Here is a 23,895-nt window from a genome sequence, read left to right as displayed (position 1 = left end):
AGCCGAGCGTGTGGGCTCGAGGGATTTCTTGTGCGCCACACTGAAGCAAAAAAAGGAAAGATCAACGAGAAACGCACGCAAGACGGGAGAAAGATCTACGGCTGTGCCCCACAATACACCTGTGTGCGTGCGGATCGATCGCAGGTCTCCTGCACAGTGGTAAGATGAGTAGAATGAGCAAAGTTGTAGAATGAGAAACTTGCTCAACAGCGAGAGAGAGAGAAAGCGAAAACAAAGAGCGAGCAAATCGAGAGCGACCAGATGAGATGAGAAGAAAAAAGCATGAGAGCCGCGGCCGCATTGTGAGCATAGGACGGATGCGATGTTGCCCTCGCGCGAAGTGGTTGTGTTGCTGCTGCAGCACACCGATGATAAGGCCCAACCGTGTGGTATTAGGGCCAACGAACGGGTGGGCAGCCCGAACCCGATGAAAGAGGAGACATAAAATGTAGAGAAATTTCGGCTCACTTAAGCGCGGCTGCACCGCGCGTTTGTCGTCGCGCGCGGTCCGTGTAGAACGAATGATTTAAGCGACGAACCCCCGCCCCATTCGAAATTGGGCTCCCGGGCAAATGGTGATTTATTCCTGCTGGCACTAGGAACTTATCGGACGGGGAGGCATAAGTGTGTGTGTGTGTGTGTGTGTGCCAAGAAGGAAGAGGAAAGGAAGGGAAAAGATAATAGAGACTATGGGAAAGGGTGGGGGCGGGAAAAAGCGTTCTTCGCGTAGCAGCGATGTGAATGATTATTTGGGGGATAGCCAAGGAAGATGGAAGAGAAAGAGCAGAATGATGGGCCGCCACGACACTCTTCCTCAGGGCAGATTACAATGAGCACGGAATAGGCTGGCGGTGGTGGTGGTGGTGGTGTTGATGGAAGCTGCTAGGAAGGGAGCATAATGGGCCATATCGGTTCGGAACAAGGCGTCTTTCGGTAGTGGCCATGAAATTAGCTACCGGAACAAATAGGACGCTTAGCGCGGATGCAATTGCGCTATGAAGTGATGATTCATCGCGCTATGAGTGAAGAGGCAATATGCAAAGCTTTAGTGTAAATTGAAAAAAATATCATTTAATGTGTGGACTGTTTTATGCAATTTTCAAGGAAACCAATAATTGAAATTTATAATATTTTGGCAGAATGTCAATATTTCACATCGTATTTATGTTACTTAAAAATGTATAAATTTTTGATTAAATATTTTATGTTTCACCTACTACGGCTTATTAAAAGCTTACTAAACTTGATCTGTTTCTTCAAAAAAAAAATAATAATAATAATAAAAATAATAAAAATAAAACATAAATAATCATGTGTAGCGCGGTTGCGCCAGCGCTCTTCTGCTCATTCTGCTTCTATTGCATCGCCTTCTGCGCTAAATGCACTTTGTCATGGCCCTTAGCACCGAGCCCGCGAGACAATGGCAACAAAAGGCAGGGGAAGCAAAAAAACGGTGGACCCGCAATCTCTCCCCCCCCCAATCTCCTCCACGGCGCAAAGTACCCCACAAGCGCGGTGGGTTTCGGGCCACAAAAGGGAGACAAAATCAGCGAACGTTAACGTCACACTATCGTCTTATAAACCAGGACCGATTCAATCGATTGATGTGCGGCTACCAATTTGAAAGTTTGTCAGCGTACGGCCTTCCTCGCCTGCTGCTCCTCCCGCACATCTCACTCGCTCTCTCTCGTTCGCTCTCTCTTGCGCGCGCACATATAACCCTGGTAGGGAAGCAAAACCGTCAAACCGGGCGACCGACCGAAGAATTCTTTCGCGGTGTCTCCCGAGAGCGAGAAGACATTCCCATTTAATCGTCGCTAATAGTACTGGTTATCGATGATATTTTGCACGTCTGCATTCACTCGCGTTTCGCGTTTTTCCACTGTCCTGACGGGAACGCGCGGGCATCGAAGGAAAGGGTTCGTCGTCGTCGCCGCAACCGCCGCTGCTGCTGCTGCTGGTCCAATGTGTGCACGCGCGTGTGTGTCTATCCCCTGTCTCGCTTTGTCTTGGCAAAGTATGTGTGTGTGTGTGTGTGTGTGTCTGTATGTACACTGCCCCAACCCGTTACCGCAATAGAGGGTTTGCTCGGTCCGCTTCGGTTTACATATTTGCTATCCTCTCAAAAACTTACACACTATCCAGCGGGGGACGAGGGGGGCGGGGGAGGGGGGGGGGAATATGCATTTTAGTCACTCTCCAAAACCGCTGGCGCTTTTCCCATGCTCTTCCACCGTATCGTTGAGCTGTCGTTTGCTCTCTTTCTCTATGCATGCCGTTTCGTTAAGTTTCCATCGCGCCCCCCCCCCCCCCCACCAACGCGCGCTCCTCCGGCGGGTTCGTCGCTTGCTTTTTTAGATGAATATTTCATCAGAACGGCAATCGTCTCTCGTTTCATGTTTTGTCGTTGTTTTTGTTTCTCGCTTGCACCGCTGCCACTGACCCCCCCCCCCTGGCCTGGAGCGGGAATGGGGTGGTGGGGGGGATGGCGAGGGGATGAAATAGCGGAGAGAAGATGATTGCAAATCGGCTGGGACCGGACCTTCGGATCCTTCGCAAAAATTAAGGGGGACCACACCACCGGGAGAGCCTGGTGGAAACGCACACACACACACACGCGCGCGCACACACTTGGAACATGAGCAAAGAGCGAAAAACCCGGGGAAGTCAAAGAGAAAGAGAGAGAGAGAGAAAAAGCGGGACACCAAGAGCAAAGATCCCCCCCCCCCCTCACCTCCCCTTCTTCCGGCCCCTGCCTCGGGTAAACATATGAGCCCCGCGGGTCCCCGGGGTTGCACCAGCGCGCACTGCGCTTCCATTAATCTTGCCAACGGGGCCCGGCGGCGCAGGCGGTTCGTCGAACCTATCAGCCCGGAGGGACCGTATCCACTGGACTTTCATCACTTTCAAACTCTTCTTCACGCCAGCCAACGTTTCCTCTGCGGCCAAAACGGCAGCAGCAGCAGCAGCAGCAACGAGGGCTGCCGGAACGCGAATCAACAAAACGGCGAGGCAGGCAGGCAGGCAAGGGGAAGCAGGGGAGGACACGCTGCGCGTCCATAATGCCGGCGCGGCTCCGGCGCGTACGGTACTGGTGCAAGGGAGTGGGTATGCACACAAGCATTCTTAATACGGTGCAATTTACCTATAGCGCCGCCCGCCGGCCGTCCTGCAACACGCGTCGCCCAGGGGGGAGGGAGCGGGCCCACAAAGGGCCGATGGGAAAGGGTGAACGGTGAAGAAAAAAGGGCACAACACCGGCCAAACCGATTCCGTCTCAAACCGCACTTCAGAGCTGGGACGGGAGGTTTCAATCGGGTGAATTGAAACCCATTTACGCTCCCTTTTTTGCGATCGAAGAGAGGAGGGGGGGGAGGACGGGGGGGACGATCGCTCCGAAAAATTGCCCAAAATGAAAATGGAGACAACGGGTGTAATTATTGTGATCAGTTTCGGAACCCTTTTGTTTTTGTTGTTGCTGCTGGTGGTGGTGTGTCGATCATGTAAAACAGAGACGGGGCACAGAAGCTTGCTTCGAGAATGTCGGCCCGGTGTCAAGGAGCATCGAGGCCTGACATATTCGCGCGCGGGGGTCAGCGTCCCAAAACGTTACCGACACACACACACACACACACGCACCGTACGCATCGCAATCTTGGCAATCTTGGCGCAGCGTTTTAACGCAGCGGTGTCGTTAGTGCTGGTCGATTACTGCCAACAACGCGAAAGAACAATTCAACGGAAATTATTTTATAAAATTATTTTAAGATTGAACCGGGCCAATGTAACGTAGCTCGGCGAGGGGGGGTTGCCAGAGGGTGGCGGTTAGTGGTGGTAGTAGTAGATGCGCCCGTGTATAATAATGATCAGTTGCATAGCTTTACATGTTGCAGCTAATAAACTGTGTCGGGGCGTTGGAGAGGAGCAACGGTGCGGTTCGTGGGATAGTAGAGATTGTAATTCGCAAGGAATGCCTTAAACTTAAACACGTTTTTTAGTGGTTCTGGTACATTCGATAGAAAATGTCAGCCAGCTAAACGTGTGTAAAAGTTTCTATTTATTTAATGAAAGATACGACAAGATGGCAATTAAATGATTGAAAAATTTAGGACTTTTTTATTTTACGTATAATTTTTTCATTCGATTTAGAAACTTTATATGAAACTAAAACATTTATGATGCATATAACTAAAATAAGGAATATCAAAATCACAAATTCTTTGAAGTCACTAGTTGTTGTAGACAGAATGTTCTAAATAGTTATAAGTAATGGAATTCATCATTTCAAGATTAATTATTTCTCTATCACATACTTTTTCTTACTACTTTTGACTAGTTTTGTCGTGTTTAGTACATTTACATGATAGCAGACTTTTGTTTTCCCTTGCATGTCACAGTTTTAAGAAAGTAAATTGAAGGGTTTTACGATACTAGCTAGCTTTTTTACATGGAGTTTGACATTTGGCGGCAGAAATCATATCAACACTCCACACAAAAACACACGCAAAGCTAGCCTCAGATTTTCAGCCTACATTATTTTAGTCTGAAAAATATGTAAACAAACGCCGACTCATTGTATGCTCGATCAGATTAGCTCGTGAATGAATGGAGTTTTTTGGATGAAACATTAATATTGAGTCAAAAATACGTACTTATTGTATGAATCGATATTTTTAAATTTATGCAATGTATCAAAACCCATTTCACTTCAGAAACAAACAAATAAAATAAAAATGCATCTTTGTTTGTACTAAAATTGTTAAAAATATCATTATGGAGCGTTAATGTCACATGGATGTGTTACTGCACCACAACTCCAATGATGAATATTGCTCCACTGAAATTTGAGCTTTCTGGCTTAAACGATAGAAGAGAAGCCGTTATCAGTATAATTACCTAACCCATTTTTCAACGCCTAAGTAGTCCTAAGAACTTAAAAATTAATTGTCTATTACAGGTGAGCCCTGAGATACGACTGTATTTGGGACCGCAAAAATGCCCCAAAGCAAGATGTAAGTCGAATATCATTCAATATATGATTTATAACCCAAGTTGACGAGTCAAAATAATATATTGTATCGTGTATTTTAACTAAAATAATGTTCGATAATGTTTTATTATATTTCAACAGGCGTTTACACGACATAAATATTTGATTTGTAGGGGAATCTGCATAAATGTGTATGTAAAGGATTAGCAGTAAGAAATTAAAAAATAATACATCAATTTCTACTATGTATGACAGCTTTTAACTGTCAACATCAAATGGACTTTTTTTCATTGTCTACGACTTGATAATTCTCTTATAACAACCGCTTTCTGGATTGTTGTAAATATCAAAGGTATTTTTTTTTTATCAAAGGTATATTTTAAAAATCCTTATACTCAAACTCTCAACCAGCCGAACTTCTCCTATGTTCTTGTAGTGCGATTCTTACAAGTAACAGCTAGTTCCAATTTTTTTTTGTTAAATCAGAAATTACGTATTGCCCAAGAATGTCCAGTTCACTCACTCACCACTATTGACCACCTTCTACTATTCTACCGCGTTCCTGCAACTGAGCGGTACAAGACAGCCCGCCATCGGCTTTTATTTGCCCACCCTGTACACCGAGTATTTGTTCAAGGCATATTGTTTCTTTATTCATTCTTGCTTTTCACCACAAAAAAAAAAAAAAAAAAAAAAACATTAAAATATTCCACTGTCTAGTTGCTTCGGTTTGTCCGGGAACCAATTCATCTCGCTGCAAGAATGTAAACCGCTGTGGAGGTCCTCCGCGCACAGCGTTTCGTTCCTGTGCCTCTTGGTGGCATATTGTTTGTTTTTCTAATTATTGGTAGTATGTTAATGACGCCGAACGAACCTGTGTGGGCCATATATGTATACGTATCGGCGGGGGGAATAATTTATTTGTGATGCTAGGGCCTGTTCCCGACCTAACCTTTTTCCTAGGAAATTGAAATCAAACGCCGACGAGAGGAGAGTTACGAGCCCGAGATGACCCTACAAGATGTCGGTAAATAATGTGCGCGTTTTTAGAAGATGCTTTCTTCTGTTGTACACCGTTCATTTTTTTCTTCTTCTTCTTTCTGTTGTATGTGTGTGTCTCCCTCAGCATTCGTGGAAAGTGGTGAAGTTCGAGTGCAAGCGTCGAGCGCAGAGTGAGGAAGAACAAATAAAGCGCCAACAACGCAGTCCGCTACTATGTGATGTGAGCTAATTGATTGAGCCATCGTTAGATTAGTCGTCGTGAAATATTTAAAGGTAAATATAGTTCCTTTCGCTGTTGCTCTGGATTTTTGTGTGTCTGTCGGAATTTGTTGTATTGTTTCGAAAGACGTGTTTGTGAAATTTTACTGCCTTTGTTATCCAACAAAAAAAAAAATTAAATTATGATAAGGAAGCAAAACTTACTTTGTACACCTGACAATCGCAAAACGTAAAATTTTATCATTTCCTTTACAGTCTAAAAGCTTCCCGGACTAAAATAGTCATTCCCGGGCCCGATAATCGTAATAAACGAAAGTGGTTTACGCTGCTAGTGCCCACCAGCACGCGCTGCATAATGGGCATACAAATACGGCCCGAAGTACGACTTTTAGCCTAACAGCGTTAGTGAAAGAATCAACAAAGAGTTTAGGAAAGCTTATCTTATAGATATCCCGTTTCGATGCTTCCCACGGCAAGCAGCTAGGTTCGGGCAAAAGCATATAAGAAACAGTTGCACAAATGGCACTAATACACATTCGCACATTGGAATGGGAAACGCAAATGAATGGACAAAATAAAAGAGAGCAGAATCAAATAGTATTTATATACTAATGCTGCCCTTTCACTTTTAAGATCGTAAGCTTGAATTTCACCCTATCAGCTGTTTGCGTTGTATAGCAGCTTTCGAGCAGCTATCAAAGTGGGTATAATATACAAGTGGGCTTATGCCAAGGTTCTGAATTCTGCTTCTGAATGAAGATTTTAAGATTGTTTTGTGTATTGTTCAACTCAACTTATCAGAAAGTCTGTTTGGGCAAAAGATTTCACCCGTCCTGTCAAAAAGTGACGTTCAAATTTGGTTATAAAAAAGGCTATGAGACAACCTGGTCTACAAACACATTAATTTGAGATTCTACCACCTGATCTCTTTAATGCACCTTCGGATAAGTGAAAACACGTCTTTGCTTTGATTTTTTTTTCGAGCAGGTACTCGAATCTGAAATAATACTTGAGGCTAAAATAATCTAGGCTGAAAATCGCCGGCTAGTTTTGCGTGTGGTTTTGTATGGAGTGTTGACATGATTTCAGCCGCCAACTGTCAAACTCCATATAAAAAGCTGGATAGTATCGTAAAAGGTCCCAATGAAAGAAATTATCTCAAATAAAAAAATGGATGAATTTGAAACGAATTCCGATTGGAATTTCCAAGACAAATTTTCATATCTTGTCCATCGCCGCAAACTGCCTCCCGCTCACAGTGCCGCACACAGTGCGATTCATTAACGATATCAAACGGCATGTGTTACAACGGGTAAATTTTAATAGCTCTGCTTTGGCACGGACAGGCGCCCTACAACTGTGGCCGTGGCCACTCGGGGTCGCGTTTCTGCTGCTTTTCGCAGTCGCACATTCGCAGAGCGTGGGGAAGGGTTAAAAAAAGCGATCATGTTATATCTTTGTTTCTACAGTCTCAACCGACCTAACAGAGCCAGATTCGAGGGGTCCAAACGTGATCCACATTAATGACACCATCCTGTTTCTTTCTTTTCTCACCTTGTGTGTGTGCCGCGGTGAGCGCGGTTGGCACCAGTGTACCGAGCGTGCACAGCAGCCCATGCGTCGATCGCATGCAAACGGGTGCACGATCGCACTAGTTTATAGCATGCGGGGGTGAGGGGAGTTGTCGCTGTGGCACAGGTTTATAGTATTTAGTGCAAAAGCACTCCATTTTACTGGAAGCTTCGAATGAATGGCAATACCAAAACGAACCCCTTTTTTCTAATGCTTACGATGTGTCAATGTACAGTACTGATTACCAGCCTTTTTGATGCAATTAGTTAAGATTTTGAACAATAATTAGTAGTGTATTTTATTACATCAATACATGTTGTTCTTGAAGTTCAACAACATTAGTTTTGATACATACTTGAATGAGGAGAAATCGATATTTATCTGTGTGTTAAAACATTATGCCAAGGTTAAGTGCCCAAGTTATAAGCAATACGGCAAAGCCGTCCCTACTGAATAAAAAAAAAGTGCCCAAGTTATCATATCACAAGTTTGAGTTTTACATCTAATCAGTAAGGATGTATTGGATTATTGTGCTTGAGCTATGACTAAGGAAAACATCATTTTTGACATAATTGAAATAAGTTAAATATGGGTTATGTGACCTTATTGTATCATGGCAAAATATCCTTGTATTATATGATTGGATACAATTATATAATTATTGGTACGATACTTTTAAGTTGATCAATAAATAATAAGGCACTAAGCAGACTGAAGCATCAATACCAAGATAATGTATGCATTGACTAGGGAGCATAGGTGAATTCATTTTAATACATATGTTCAACCACTTTTTACTTATCAAGCAAGGCAATAATTAATTAAATTATAATTATCAGTCCATTATTTCTAGAGTCGTACATGTGAATACAGCGAAAATATTGCAATTTCACACTGAATCGTTCGAATGTTGCAAACTAAGTCTTCAAACAATAAATACCAAACATTGGGATATATAGTATGAAGTACTATACAGCATTTCAATAGTGCTTCTATTGAGGAACAAAAATACTTCTTTCATTGTCAAATACCAAATACGCAAAACCCGCACTAACGAAATTTTAACGCTTTCAAAAACGATTTTTCCACAACACAAATCCATGATTTCGTTTTCGTTTCGAGCGTTTCGAGCTCTAGGACAAAACGATTTGAAGATTCACAATGGTATGTAAACGAGTTAGTGTTGGTCAGCGATTTGAATGAATCTTATCAATGATTCAATAAACCTAAATCTCGGTTGTAAAGAATAATGGATAAAGAAAAATTAATGAATCTGAAAAGATTCATAACTCTTGAAAGATTCATAGAGCTTGAACTTCTTCTTATTCTTCTTCTTGGTGAAGTAACTACCTACGTGGTCATTCTAGCCAATACAGGCTTTAGAGACTTATTACGAGGAGAATTTCAAAAGATTCATGAATCTCAAAAGATTCACGAATCTTAAGGGACTCATAAATCTCCAAAGATTCATCGAGCTTGAGCTTCTTATTATTCTTCTTCATGGCGTAACAACCAAAGTGACAGCATATACAGACTTTCAAGACTTCTTTGCAAGTACCACCCAGCTGGATAGTACGTTTTGCTAAGGGGAGATGGTCCATGCCAGGCATGAACCCACGGCGGGCATGTTGATGGATGGGATCGCGCAAACTTTCGAAAATATTTTGAAAATCGTACATATCTAAAGATTCATGAATCCCTGTAGATATAATAATTTTAATGGGTCCATGAATCTTTCGAGATTCATGAATCCCAGAAGATTCATGTAACTTTTGGGATTTATGAATTCTTGAAGATTCATGATTTTTTATAAGATTCATAAATCCTTGGATATACATGAATCTTTTGAAATTCACGAATCTTTGAAGAGTCGATTCGCGATTCGAATCACGCATCACTGAAGATTCATATGAATTAATTTCAACGAAAGAATAATTAAATTCAACACTAGTCCATGCGATGATTGAGTCCTCGACGGGCATGTTGTTAAGTCTTGCTAGTTAACCACTGCATTACGGGATATCGCAAATTCAATATCTTGAAAGTCCTTAATCTCTAAAGATTCATGAGTTTTCAGAGATTATTGAATCTCGGGAGATCTATGATTTTTAAGGATTCATGAATCTTTCGAGAGTCGATTCCAGATTCCATTCACTCATCGGTGATGATTGAAATGAAAGAATCTCAACTAAAGATTCATGACACAAACCAATAATACGAGAGGGTAGAATCCAGCATTATTACTCTGTTTGACATGTGCAGATTGAAAAATCTTCAGTTTTACAACCTAACACAGCAATGACTCCGTTACGCTTGTCCTTTCATAATATAAAAAGAAAGCAAAACCCCTGCATTTTTGCATTGTTCCACCTGTTGCAAATGCTATCGTAATTGAAGCATTTACAGCAAACCGTGCGCACACGAGCCTGTCAACTACCTGTGAAAAGTAACGGTCACTTCCGTACACCCAAACACCACCTTCCACGCACGCGCATTACAAAATTATACTAATTACGCAAAACTTAGACAGCCAGTCGGCCCGCGCCTGGAATGATTCATTCCCCAGTATCACTGTAAATCCAGCATCTGGCAGACGGCAGTTACAACGAACAAAAAAAAAGCCTATACTGCTGCCTCCCATCCCACCTTTCATCTTACACAGCCCCCGGGGGGGACAAGGCACGCGCCCTAACTAGACTGCAAAAATCGCAAACGGCTCCAAACCGCACCGTACCAAACACGGAACCATTAACCCGGAACGGGTGGGCAGAATGCGAATGCGTTAAGTTAATTTCCATCCCCCCCCCCCCCAGAAGCAAAACCGGGGTTTCGTCGTCGTTTCGTGTATTGCTCGCCGTTTGTTTGCATTTTTTGTTGTTGTATTCGGTTTCGGTTTGTTTTATTTTGCTTTCATTGCGCGTGGATCGTGACGTGGGCTGTAGTTGCACCAAAAGGCATCAACGGGCAATCACCGTGCATAGCACACACACACACACACACACACGTACCGCCCAGGGTACGGGCAACATATGCTGATCAGCCCGGCGCCGTTAACACGAGCAGCCGGCAGGCCATCAGTCCGCGCCTTCCGTCCTTGACTTTTTCGCGGTCCGGTTTGGGGTCCAACGGTGCCAGCCCGGTTCAAGTGCATCACGTTTGCCTTGCAGACAAACACACACACACACAACTGGGTAAGCACCATTCTCCTCCTTCTCCTCCTCACCACCCACCAGACGCTAATACTCGCGAAAATTATAGCGGATAAAGCAACCGAAAAGTGTCGGGGGATCGGTTACGCGGCTTGCCGACCGACCGTACCCGAAAAGATCCAAGAAGCGAATGCGGCGGATCTTAATTCGCCCACTGCAGACCGGGCAGGACGGGCGCATGTTTTCGGGGTTGTGAATGATGAGTTGTGAAGGATGTCAGGAGTAGTGCTGCCAATTGCAGCGTGCCTCGCACTCGGCCACGTGCGCGGGAGTTACTGCTAGACGCCTTCGGATGCGTGCTTTTTTTGTGCAACTTTTTTAATCTGGTGGATTTACGCGTTCGCGGCAAGCAGTGCCGTGGTCAAAAGCCGCCACCTCGCCGTGCCAGTCTGGGGCGTGTGGAGGTCGTGGAGGTTCACTCCACGCGGATCGATGACTACGGAGGGCGTATCTGCTCGATTGCCTCGAGATAAAGGGGGCTCGTTGAGCGAGTAAATTATTGCCTTTTTGGCGGTGATGTTTGTGATCGAGATTGAGAGGATTGAAAGGATGAAACGCCAGGAGGCCATAATTGAGGTAGCGGCAATTTATGCGAGCTCGACAAGCTGTATGGATTGCATTTTGACGGCGCCCTGCGTCCGGCAGTTTGGTGGGCTTTTATGAAAGATAAAGCTTCCTTATAAATATGCTCTTTATTTCTCCGTTTCTTTTCAGGCAAAACCGACGCATCGCAGACTCAGGGGGGTGAGTGAAGCCAAGCAAACAGTATCGACCGGGCACGATGGGAAAGTTATCGCCATGCGATAAGGACTCCTAGAGAGCCATCTGCGAGCGTTTGAGTGTGTGTTGACGATGGTTTCAAGGTATAGGACGCGTTGTTGCACGCTGTAGATAACCACCACCGAACCATCCATCTGGAACGTTGAGATGTAAGCGAGAAAAACAAAAAAAAAAGGGAAAAACTCTGCAAGGACACATTGGCCGAGGTGACGGCAACAAGAACCACGGATAGGCACAACAAAAACAACGCACTCGCGCATGGGAAGCATGTTTTTTTTTGCAGCTCCTGCTCCTGCTCCTTCCCTTCCAGTGTGTTCGATCAGTCGATTCGGTCTCGGGAGCAGGCACGAGCAAACAGGAGCATAAGCTTTACTTTTCCCACACACCGGTGTTTTGTCGAAGCCGTCGAAAGCCGTGGCCGTGAGCAGTTTTAGAAGGCTTCAGCCTGCCTGGCCACGGGGTGACTGGTGCCTTCCATCACCTTCGATTCTTTCTGCTTCCTTTCTTTACCGTTTCCTTTCCCTCCTCCCCCCCCCCTTTTTCCGGCTGCCAGGCAACCGAGCAACCGGAGCGACAGACACAATACGGCGAGCCCTCTGGTGCTTATGTTTCTGCCACAGAAATGTAATAAAAATTTGTAGTGACATAAAAGATGATCAGGAGGTAAGAAACTGATAATTTTCTTACGGCACCGAGTGCATAAACAGCGCTGTTCGGTGTGTGTGTGTGTGTGTGTGTGTTGTTTTGTTTTTGCCCTTCACGGGCTTCGCGTTCGTTCGGTTGGGAGCGATTGGGTCGGAAGCGTTGTTGCTGTGGATGGCTTGCAGCAGGGATGCGTTGTGGGGGGGAGACTGGATGGCAGAGTGAAGCCATGATTAAACCTAGAGCCAACGACACGGTAACCACCGTGAAGGTGCACACGGCCATACACACCCTCGCCATAAAGCCTGATGATGCCGTCGATGAATGCGTAATAGTTTCTTGGACCTCAGGGCTACGCGCCCTGTGTGTCGGCTAGTTTCTTGTAGTACTCCGCATCGGTGCGGAGTGGCGGTGGCGGAAAGCGTGATCGCATTTTGTCCTTCTCCTCCTCCCCTCTTGGGTGAACGGGGATATGAATGGTGGCGGAAAAAATCAATATCCAGCGCGCGCGGAAAGGCAAATGAGTCCGGCAGGGACACTGGCAGAGCGTCCCCCCGGCTCTGATTTATAGCGACTGCCCGTGGTGTTGCCGTATCGGTCGTAAAACCCTTCGCACAGAACGGATCATAATAACAGTAACAATAATAATAAAAGTAATAACAAATGTATTACAGCAGAGCAAAACCTTGCGGAACCTTGCGCGCCTAGACTCGATCTCTTTGGCCTACCAGGCGCGATGCATGCATGCATGCCGCAACATATCAATATATAGCTGATATTGCATATGTCTGTCAACGCTTGCAGCCTTCGGGGTTGCGCGGGGATGCTTGGGAGGTCCGGCTGCACCAGTTTTCCCCGGTGAAACCCCTGGTGGATATATCAAATCCTGCGGAACAATATTAATTAAATTTGTAAGTGCACTTACACTTCGACCAATAGCTGCACCGCACGCAACCGCTGCTGCCGTTAGTATTGCGTGTGACGCCATACCGGACGGGGCTCGGCACATTAGCTTGCTTTTCTTCTTGCCCTCACAAGCTTTCCCAACAGCTTTTTTTACTCATATACTCTCCTCCTTTCTCGATCTCGGCTCGTTGGTGGCGGTGAAGGTGGGTTTTGGGGGGGAAAACAAATTATATCAAAAGCGCACGGTGACACACACACGAAAAGCATAAGAATGTAGCGTTTCTGTTGATTTTTTTTTATTATTTCGAGCTTCTAGTGCGGCTTCCTTTTGCTTTTTGTTCTTCAGTGGGTTCATCAGTACGGTGAAAAAAAAAAACACACACACACACGCTCTCACTGTGTCCGCGGCTCACCAAGCGGCAACAACAATTTCAGTGGCCTCGTTGGGTCAGCTTATGTTTTATTATTATGCATGTCAATGTGAGCCCTTTTTGTTCCTCTCTCTCGCTGCTTAATAATATGCATAATTTCGCCATCATAACTATCAGCTGGTTGAGAACGGTGTACTAGCGCGCGCGTAATTGTCCCTTCAATTTTTATACATATTATCGGTAATTTTTGGTTCGCTGGTCCCGCCAAAGCGAACCGAACCGAAGGAGAAAGCCGGAAGCCGTGTTACTTTTGCTTTCGGCTGTTTGTGTGTGTGTGTGCGACATAAATTCAAATTTAACTGAAGAGATTTTGAGGTTGTTTTTTCGATACGGATACTTAGTTATGTTGTAGAAGGATGTTTAAATTTTGTACCAAATGGTTTATAAAAAAAAAATAAAAAAAAACATTCAGGAGTAAAACCATACTCTGGGGGGATCAACACGAAACGAGCATTAAGGCCACGGTACGGGTTGAACACGGCCAACAAAACATGGTCCAGTGTCAACGAACCCCACCACACAGCAGCAGCGTGCAGAGCGAGCTGTAAAGGTTTGTCAATCCAAAATTATCACCACATGTCCTTTAGATGAGGCCTATTAACATTTGCATGGTCCGCTTGCCATCCTCAAGCTGTCCAGAGCTCCAGAGCAGCACACACAAGAAGTACAGAAGACATTGGGGTGAATGGTTTATTCGGTGGAACGAAAATGTTAATGCATCACCTCCGTGCATCCTACCGTGTGCGACTCGGGAAAGAGGGCGGAACACAAGGGAAAAACGCGGTACGGTCTCGTGCACGGGAAGGAAAACCCGCGACGCACAACGCACGCTGCATCTCGCGCGAGGCGCGAGGTAAAATATGACGAATATCATAAACAATCAATAATGGGACAACCGATTAAAATATTTGATGTAGTGTGCGCGAGCACCGTACAATGCCAGCAATGGAGCAGGGTGAAGCAAGAAGAAGAAGAAGAAGAAGGAAAAAGGACACGATTGTCCATATCTGGAGCTGTACAGATTTTGTGTTGTTCCAGCCAATCGGAGCACCAGCCCTGCTCCCCGGTTGTGTTGTGCTGTAGAGGGCGATTGCGATCGTGACGGTGACAACCCTCTACCGGATCCAGGTGCGCATCTCGCGTAAGCTCTCTCTCTCTCTCTTTCACTGTCTCTTTCTTGTCTTGCTGTCCCCATGTTGCATCGGTGCACGTTACGCTTGCAGCATAAGGCGCACGCATATTTTCGTCGTTTTGCGTTCGCAGCACCACCCTCCTTCCTCTTTGGGGACGGGGTGCGCTGTGTCCCCATCCCTTGTGTTGTGAAGGTGGCGGGGCAGGCTCCCTTACCGAAATCTTGATTGAACGCAGAGGTAACGGTAAATCGAGAAGATAACTCACTGTTTTACCTGCGGGCTGTAAGCTGGAACCCGGGGGGGGGGGGGGGGGGGGAGACGGCCGGCGAGATTCGATACGCGCCGCGGTGGACCTAGGGGAGGGTTTATCAGCAATACAACCTCCCCCCCGCCCCAACCCACATTCGGGCGGTCCCAGACCCAATAGGCCCTTGCTTAACGCTGTGTTGCTGCTGCTGCTGCGTGCGATTCGCACGCCGATTTTGTTTATTAAAATCTTTGCGAAACCTTCACGGCTTACCACGGGGTTGGTGCGTCGCCATCCGTCCGCCCTTTTGAGAATGCTGGGAGGAAGATCTGTGTGTAGTACAGGAAGAAAGATGTGGAGTCAACAAAAAAGGGGGGGATTGTGAAAGATGTTTCACATCTCTCACATCGGCCCAACAGCGAGCGCGGGCAAGCCGGATGCGAAAAATACTCCCGCTGTAGTTCCTCTCCTACCCCGTCATCCCCTTTGCTTCGGTTGTTGTTTTGTTTGGATCCGTGGATCCGTGTTCGGTGCCGGCCGGCGTTAAGTTATGAAGCAGTTCAAGGGGTAAGATATAAACTTCTCAAGCGCTTTGTGGTCCGGGTTTCGGTCGGGGCTGCCGGGGTCTTCATTGCAGGGAGACGGGCAACAGGAGGGGGCAACGGGGGGAAGAAGCAGCCAACACTCCGCTCTTGGTGCAGAACGCAACGTGCCCGAGTTGATAATATGTGGAACGAATTCGCACAATAAAAGGCTACCTTTTGCTGCGTAGGTAGAACCAGGTAGGGGTGCGATTCGAGATGTTGCAAATGTAGGTTAGTGAAATGATGAATTATGGGTCCCTTTTTTAAGTGTGTGTGAGTGTGTGTGTTTTTTTTCTAAAGCGTCTGCACCACTTTCTAATTGTTTTTTTTAAGGGTAGAAAATTATGAAATGCGTTCGTTACATATTATAATGCAAAGTTCTAACAAAGAGCAGAGCTTTCAATGTTCAAGTTGGGCTTCCAATCAACATTTTCTTTATTTCTAATTGAGCTGATTCACGTGGTCTTTTCGCAAACAAACTTTAAGAACCAATCTGAAATTGACGAATGAGATTTGAAACACCTGTTCATGAAAAAACAAAATACTTTCGGAACACTTTGGGCTATCAACTAAAGGTCATTACATTATCCAACGCTCCAGTTCACGTATCATTTCCAGTAAATACATACAGTGAAATCTCTTTTGGAGTGATTCTTCAAGAGAATGTCAGCTTTGACCGCGTGGCCACATGAGGTGAAATATACAGCGAAATGAATTATTTGGTAGGCGAAATATCTGACGGATAAAGCATCACACCAACCAGCTGATGTGGAATGTAAACAAATAACGTGCACACAATCGTAACTAAATCCATTAAAGAGTTTCGATATCAAGCACCTCGTTCATTTTCGATCAACAGTTAATCATTTCTTCGAATTTGGGAAAGTTCCGCTTAAGAAGATATTCTTTTTAAGTCAATTTCGTAAGCGGAAGTTGTGTTTTATCCAACCCTTTAGCTGTAGCTGTCAGATATTTTGCCTGTCAAATAGTTCATTTCGCTGTATAGTTCACCTCATGTAGCCGCGCAGTGAGAAATATTCATGTTGGAGAAAACAAATGAATGTGATTCCATGAAGTATCAAAGAAACCACGGGGAAAACATATGGCATACCTGGACCAATATTTTTGTGAACTGTCATAACAATATTCACATTAGAAAGTTTAGGCTGCCAGATCGCAAAAGTAGCTTCGAGAATATTCGCGTTAGGGAGACCTTCATCTTGAGGAGACATAAAATGTATGGATTATGACGAGACCGTCAAATAAAAAAGGATTAACGTATGGCTTCATTTCTCAGCCAAGAATATGTACACAACTGACCAAGGTAGGTAGGTAAAAGATGTTCATCGACATCTCCCAACATCAATATATCTATCAACATCATATTAAAAAAATCCTGTAATTCATTGAAAAAAGGCTCTCTCGAATGAAATCAAACGGATTGAATCAACTACAAACGAACCTCAACTGTTTCGACGTGCATGACAAACAATTGTATGCGAGTATTAAGTAATATGACCATGTCTAGAATTGCTGTTAACCAGTGAGAACAAAAATCCCCAGCTACCGGACATGGCTCAAATGGTGGCTTGTATATGGTGGTTCTGCTAGAAACCAGACGAAATTATATTCCCATCAGAACCAATCCTCGTAGCAAACACTGACTGTTCCGTGACGTGGTACAAATAATTTTTGAAAGTTTGTGAAAGGACGCTATGACCGCATAGACCATAACATAGAACAGCACCAATACGCTTAGTTGATGCTCAAATTTGAAAATCATTTTCTTCTACTCCAAGAAGTGATTTACGTCGACATCTGTGCTTTTTTAGAATAACGTACATTCGCTGTCGCTAATCGTAGCCTTGAAATTGATCTGCTTTGTCTCAAAGATTTAAGTACCCCAAAAAAGGCTTTGAATGCTGTCTAATACATCCCCTTAAATGCATTATTTTTACTTTATTTTGTAGCCACTTTCATTGAACAAGTGATATAATATTTGGTTTCTTCAAAAGCAACAGATCTTGAAATTATCCTGGCCCCATAGTCTTACATTAATTCTTGGTTAGGTTCGCTCAGTCTTAGTTCTTCTTTGGAAAGGAAGAACTGTGTATAGTACTATATCCGTTGTATTAATTTTAATTTATGCAGTTTCAAAACAAAAGTTTAAAACTTCAAATTGCGTCCCAAATCGTTTCATGCACTAATTGTATGTATTACGGCAATTTATACCATAGAATAGTGAAGGGATTCAATATTGCATCGTATGCCCATCTTACCGCGTGCTCTCATATTTTGTGTTGTCAGAGGCAGTGCATTGCTTAATGTCATGAAATAGTTTTTGCTCCTTTGCAAACAAACCAATAATAACGAGAATATTTGCGATTTGTTTGAGATCGTTTAAAATATGGAGGATTCATCAAGCAGAGGATGCATTCACTCTAATATTGAGAATTCATTGTGCTTGAATATTGTAATCAAAATTATACAAAAACCGAATCATCATTTACACATTAAAAACCATCAAATCACACGTCACAAATGGTATTTGTTGAACATTTGCTATCCCTAAGTAATATTACTCCACACCATTACTCATTGTTTTCAATTATACCACAACTGCAAAGCCAGTAATGCAAACGAGCTGCAATTAAGCATACTTTCCCGCTCGATCGATAAGCATCGCGCATTTGTCAATGTTACTGTTACAAATGGAGAAACATTTGTACTGCTCACCAAACAGTCGCTCAAAGCAGAAGATGCAGAAATGGGGGGAAACACACACACACACGCATACAGCCTCCAGTACTTGACCAACCTTATTAGATCGGCAGCCTTAATTGCAGCTACTAGTCAGAACGGCTCAGCACTGCTTTCAGGCCCACCATCAGAGTTGTCGCTGCTGACGGGCGTTAACGGGTATCGTTGGATGTTACCGGACGTACGGTAGCTTCTGACAAAACCCCCATCCCCCTTAGTTTTGCCAAAATGGACAATGCAATGCTTTCAAATGTACGCGAGGTGAATGATTTCCGAATGAAGAAAAAAAAAATGACTCTTGACATTCTCCATTAAGCTCGCCGGGGCTCGATTTCTCGTTTCTTTTTTTTTTGGGGCAATCTAAATTAATTACTGGGAGGAATCTTAGTAAATCGGGGCGCACATTCGCTCGCCCCAAAACCGCGATGGACGGTTCGATTCCGTTGCACCAATTTGCACCTTGCGGTGGTGCGCCCGCCGTGGGTTTCTGCTTGCTGAAATTGTTTTTGCTCACATGGTCCGATTACGATGATGCTAATGCCTTTTTGTGTACGAGCAGCTGGAAGAGCACACACCACCGTTGCACACCGAAAAAATGCATTTCAAAAGCAATTCTGCCACGTATCCCACACGGGCAAGAGGCAAGATAAATAGATAGGAAGAACCGTGTCTTCGCAGGTTCCACCATATCCCTTTTGTACTGTTGTGCACCTCCTCCTCCTCCTTCCCGTTTCCCATGCATCAAAAAAGGGTTTTAAGTTTAAATTTTGTTCGAAATAATGATTGATGACTAAGCTTTCCAAAATAATGACTCGCCGATTTCTTTGTGCGCCGATTCCGTTCGTACCGTACGCTGCCGGGTGCCGATTGCCATCGAGGGCCGAAAGGAGTGTCCTGGTTTTTTTTTGTATTTTAGTATGTTTGCGCCATGGGAGAAGCACCAATGTGCACCGATAAAGCAACCAAACCATCACCTGAAATTGGCCAAAAGTTGTGTAGTGTAGGGTGCTCGCGAAAGCGGTTGCAGCTACTTCCATCATTTCCTGGCCACAACAACAACAACAAAAAATGCAATTTTCACCCCGTGACAATGTGCCACAGTGGACCGTTGAACTCGCGGTTGCATTAAGGACGAGCCACCTCGAATCGACATTCGTTGATGTGTTGCGGTTTCGGGTGACGAGAGCGGTTTTTTTTTGTGCTTTCCTCCGGTAGTTGAGGGAGTAGTGGCACGGTTGTGCCTCATTGTGCCTGGCAAGTGTCTGTGCAGCATGTGGGCAACATTGTGGCCCTTTCGTCATGCACAATGGGAAATGTTTTGAAAGGAAGGATGTTTTTGTTGTTTGGTTTAGTTCTTCTTGCTCTGTACCGTTTGTCCGGGAGTGCATTACCCTTGCGAGCGCGCGCGCTCTCAGGACTGCTGATGGGTTTTGGCATCTGCTGTCGTCCTGGACGACGCACACAAAATTAGCGCACCCGCCCGGGCGGATTTGGCAATGATGTATTGTGCTATTTGAAAAGATTTATTTAAAATGCTTGCACCCCTTTTTTTCCTTCTTGCTGCTTTTGGAGGTTGATGTTGTGCACCTTGCGTACCGGCGTACGGTGTGTGTGTGTGTGTATGAACCTGATGGGGCGTTGGGGCATTGGGTAACGAACGGTACATCGGTACCAATTGCGCCTTCAATTGTGGTTGCGGGCCACTGAATGAATAGCCATCTGAAATATTGCTTTTTTTTCTTCGGCTGTACCAATTGGCACGGCGGCTTGCACTGGCTGCCATGTAGAAAGGGCATTCAATTTCCAGCTCCTGCCCGGAGCGGAGCGTCGCGGTAGCTGACGATGAGTTTCCAAAAATTATGAAAAGTAATCATTCACCAGCCCGGATAATGGATTCGCTGGCCATTCTTTATGCGATAGAGGTGCAGAGTACCGGTCCTGGCGGACCGATGCACAGGCCCGCCGGGGCAGGATGGAACGGTTCTGATGAGCTTGCCCTTAGCTTGCACCTTTGTGTGCAGTTGTTGCGCTCCCCCCCTTTAAGGATGATAAAGGCATCCTGAAATTAAGCACAATCGATCCAACCGAATGCAATGCCCCAAATATCGCTGTCATAATGAGTAATGATCAACGGCGGCAGCGCATCACTGCCCGGTCCGATCGACGTCCGAAATGCATTATTTTGACGGTTCATTGTGAGGCTGATGCGTCAGATAGCGGTTGTGCTTGACGAAAGAGTCACTGACCGTAATTAACCCGATTTGTGTAGCTATACGTTCCCTTCTCGATCGTGCCATTTTGATTTTGGAGATCGAGCACATACCAACCTTTTGGTACCTTGATCGCTCTTAGTATTGTGTTAAAAAACTGCGTCGTATGCAATGTATGATCGTTAAAATAAACTATCTAAAACAGCAAACATGCTTACCTCGCCCGTATCCTTGCGTGTGTTTGGCAAAACTATTTACAACCGCATCGACCGCCTCCTTCAGCACCTGCTTGGCCCGCGCGTCCGGTGCCGACGGTACGGCCGGGGCCTGACTCTTCCCGTTCGGCACGAGCAGCTTCGGCGGCACGCTCACGTTGGTCATATGTATGACACTGTCCGGCGAGTTCGGCTGGGCGGAAGGGTTTTTGTTTTTGCTGCTCAGATTGTTGTTGTTGAGCGTGGACGCACCGTTCGGTGCATTGGCAGCGTGCGCAGATTTCGGCCCGATCTGTGCCCCGGCGGCACCACTTCCTTTCGATACGGTCACTGAGGTCACTAGGTCACTTTGATGCTGGTTCATTCTTGTTCCGGTCGGTAGGGTGCTGACCTTGTGCATCGCAATACGCGGCGGACGTTCGACTGCAGCCTCTCAACAACGTACTGTGCGGCCGCGCGCGACGCTAGACTAGGCATACTACTACTGGGCTGCACATTGCTTCGCCGACCGGTAGCGAATGGGAAGGGGTAGGGGTGTAACTATAACAATTAAAAACACAATCAAAAAAACAAACAAACAAACAAACAAACACACTAGAACACTCTCCACCCTAAAACGCTAAGTAATATTACACAGTAACAAGGCGCGCTGCATACAAGCGATTAAATGTACATCACCGGATCGCGGGATAGTTGTGCGGGTCACACATTACTGAGCGTGGGCTTCGCTTGCGGGCGTTCAACCAACTTTACACATTTTTACACTATGGAGATACCAGAGATATTATGCAGATATAGCACGGGCATATTTGCTGAAATGAAATGAACAAAATGATGGTGTCAGTAATTTTAAAATGCTGATGAGATGGCAACGAACTATTTAGCATGCGTGTAAATAAATAAAACATATACTGGGTGAGATAAAGAAATAAAAATGTTAGCATACATATATTCAAACAATCATAAAACAAATGATTTTCCGTTTCATATGCAAGCTCCAAGCTTCAAGGTCTCTAAGCTTTTCAGTTCGCGGGCCGCATTGCTTCGTAAATAATGTTGCTGAGAGCCATTTTGGCGTTACCTTTAGTAATGAGGTCTTCTACATTTTTATATTATTGTAGCTTGATATTGTATCTTGGTCTAGTTAAATTTAATGTTTATTTTATTTATTAACTGATTGGTCATCATTGCAGCCTTATCACTGATCTTATTTAGATGTCTACGGGAGCAATATATAACAGAAAGCATCACAGTACATTGGAACATCAGCACAAAATAATCAGCACAAACAGGGTAACATTAGGAGTTCCAGTCAAAATAGTCGTAGTGTAAAATGTGTTAAGTCAGAGTAAAAGTCGATCGATGACTGCAGGACAAGACAATCACCATAACACCTCACAGGAAGAAAAAGTCTGAGATCGCCGCGCATAAAATAAATATTCAGTTTAACTTAATACAGTAGTAACGTCGTTGAAAAATAGAGAAAACAGCAATGGTACAAGGTTACTACACACCTGAACTACTCACAAATTCCTTAGATATTATGCTTTCAATTTTGACGCGATATCGACGATTGGTGAGGTATGATTCGAGCCACTCCACTAAACGAGTAGAAAACCCAAGTCGAGCAAGATTCGCCAACAGCAATGGGTGATTCAAATCTGATCAAAGGCGGCCTTAAGGTCAGTATAGATGACATCCATCTGGGCTCCCGAAACGAATGCAGCATGGCAGTGAGATACAAACTCCACCAAATTAGTGGTCACACTGCGGCGAGGGAAGAACCCGTGTTGGCGTGTTGATATCAAAATGTTGATGAAAATTGTCAAACTAATATGATTATTACTAATATTTACATTATTCTTTATGAAATCATCGCGGGCCGCATGGGGCCGGCGGCCGTAGTTTGGAGACCCCTGGTTTAGACAGTAGGATTCTTGCTCGACAATTATTTTTGATATCACTTTTTCCGGTGAGTCTTCACTAAAAGCAATCGATCAAATTTTAGATAATTTTTTTCTAGTAGCTCTTACTGCCTGTCTATCTCGTTTGTAGATACCACTAACCTTTGATTGTAATATTTTGATAGGTTCTATTAAATGCAGTGTATTTTTGGATCTCTGCTTTTAAGCGGATATGATATGATGGTTGCATAGATTTTTGGAATCGTTTCAATCGTGGAATCTAAATGTACCTAAGGGCTGTCACATAGAGCCGTGGCTAAGTGCACTATTTAGTACATACAATTTTCAGTATGAAATGGGTAATTTTATACGAGTCTCAGAGAATCGTTATATTGCTTCTATCAACAAACCATGATGTTCGTGTTTACATTTCAAATAGATGAGTTTTATAGAGCCTTTGATAAAGTTGATTTATTCTTTTGTTTATTTATGTATTAAACATCATTTTTGCATGATCTCTGTAGTAGCCTAAGTAACTTCAACAAACTATCTTAATATGCGGTAGCTTACGATCGGTTATTAATTGCGGACAAGAGTGTCAAATAAATCTAAAAGGTGATTTTTTCATGTATCGATCGGAATATTGTAATCTAGATATAAAAACGACGAGATAAAACTGCGTTACATACACAACACGGGTTCATTAGTGTCTTAGAATCCTAGCTGGAGTATCAGAATAATCAATGCAATTGTCCAAAATTAGACTGTGCCTAAAGGAATGTTTCCTTTCTTACGTGGTTTAAACGTAGACATCGAAACTTTAGGCTCAAAGCCTCCGTACAAATGAATGAATAACATCAATTATTTATTTCTGAATACTGCCGTTGTTGCGATCAAAATATAATACATACAGTAAAAATCGATCCCAGCTTTACGTTCAATTGCCGTGTACCATCCCATATATCATTCGTAACACACAAACAGAGTACTTTTGTTTCGAAACATGTATTCCGCCTGAAAAGAAAACCTGCAAATGAATGTTCCCGGTCGCTGTGCATTAGCAACTTGATAAGGTGCAGGTATGAGGAAGG

At 44.3% G+C, this 23,895-nt stretch overlaps 1 protein-coding gene across 1 annotated transcript in view; it reads right to left on the bottom strand.

Moving 5' to 3' along the window:
- Positions 1-21,708, bottom strand: part of LOC1279972 (protein limb expression 1 homolog) — a 30,711-nt gene extending 9,003 nt beyond the window's left edge. The window contains exon 1 of the mRNA XM_061657541.1: positions 20,904-21,708. Within this exon, the coding sequence (XP_061513525.1) occupies positions 20,904-21,300 (397 nt within the window). The 5' untranslated portion in view covers positions 21,301-21,708. The remainder of the gene's footprint in view (positions 1-20,903) is intronic.
- Between the last annotated feature and the right edge of the window lie 2,187 nt (positions 21,709-23,895).

The sequence above is a fragment of the Anopheles gambiae genome, chromosome 3, assembly GCF_943734735.2.
Source record: "Anopheles gambiae chromosome 3, idAnoGambNW_F1_1, whole genome shotgun sequence".
Lineage (NCBI taxonomy): Eukaryota > Metazoa > Arthropoda > Insecta > Diptera > Culicidae > Anopheles > Anopheles gambiae.
This window is presented reverse-complemented; position numbering and strand designations above follow the sequence as displayed.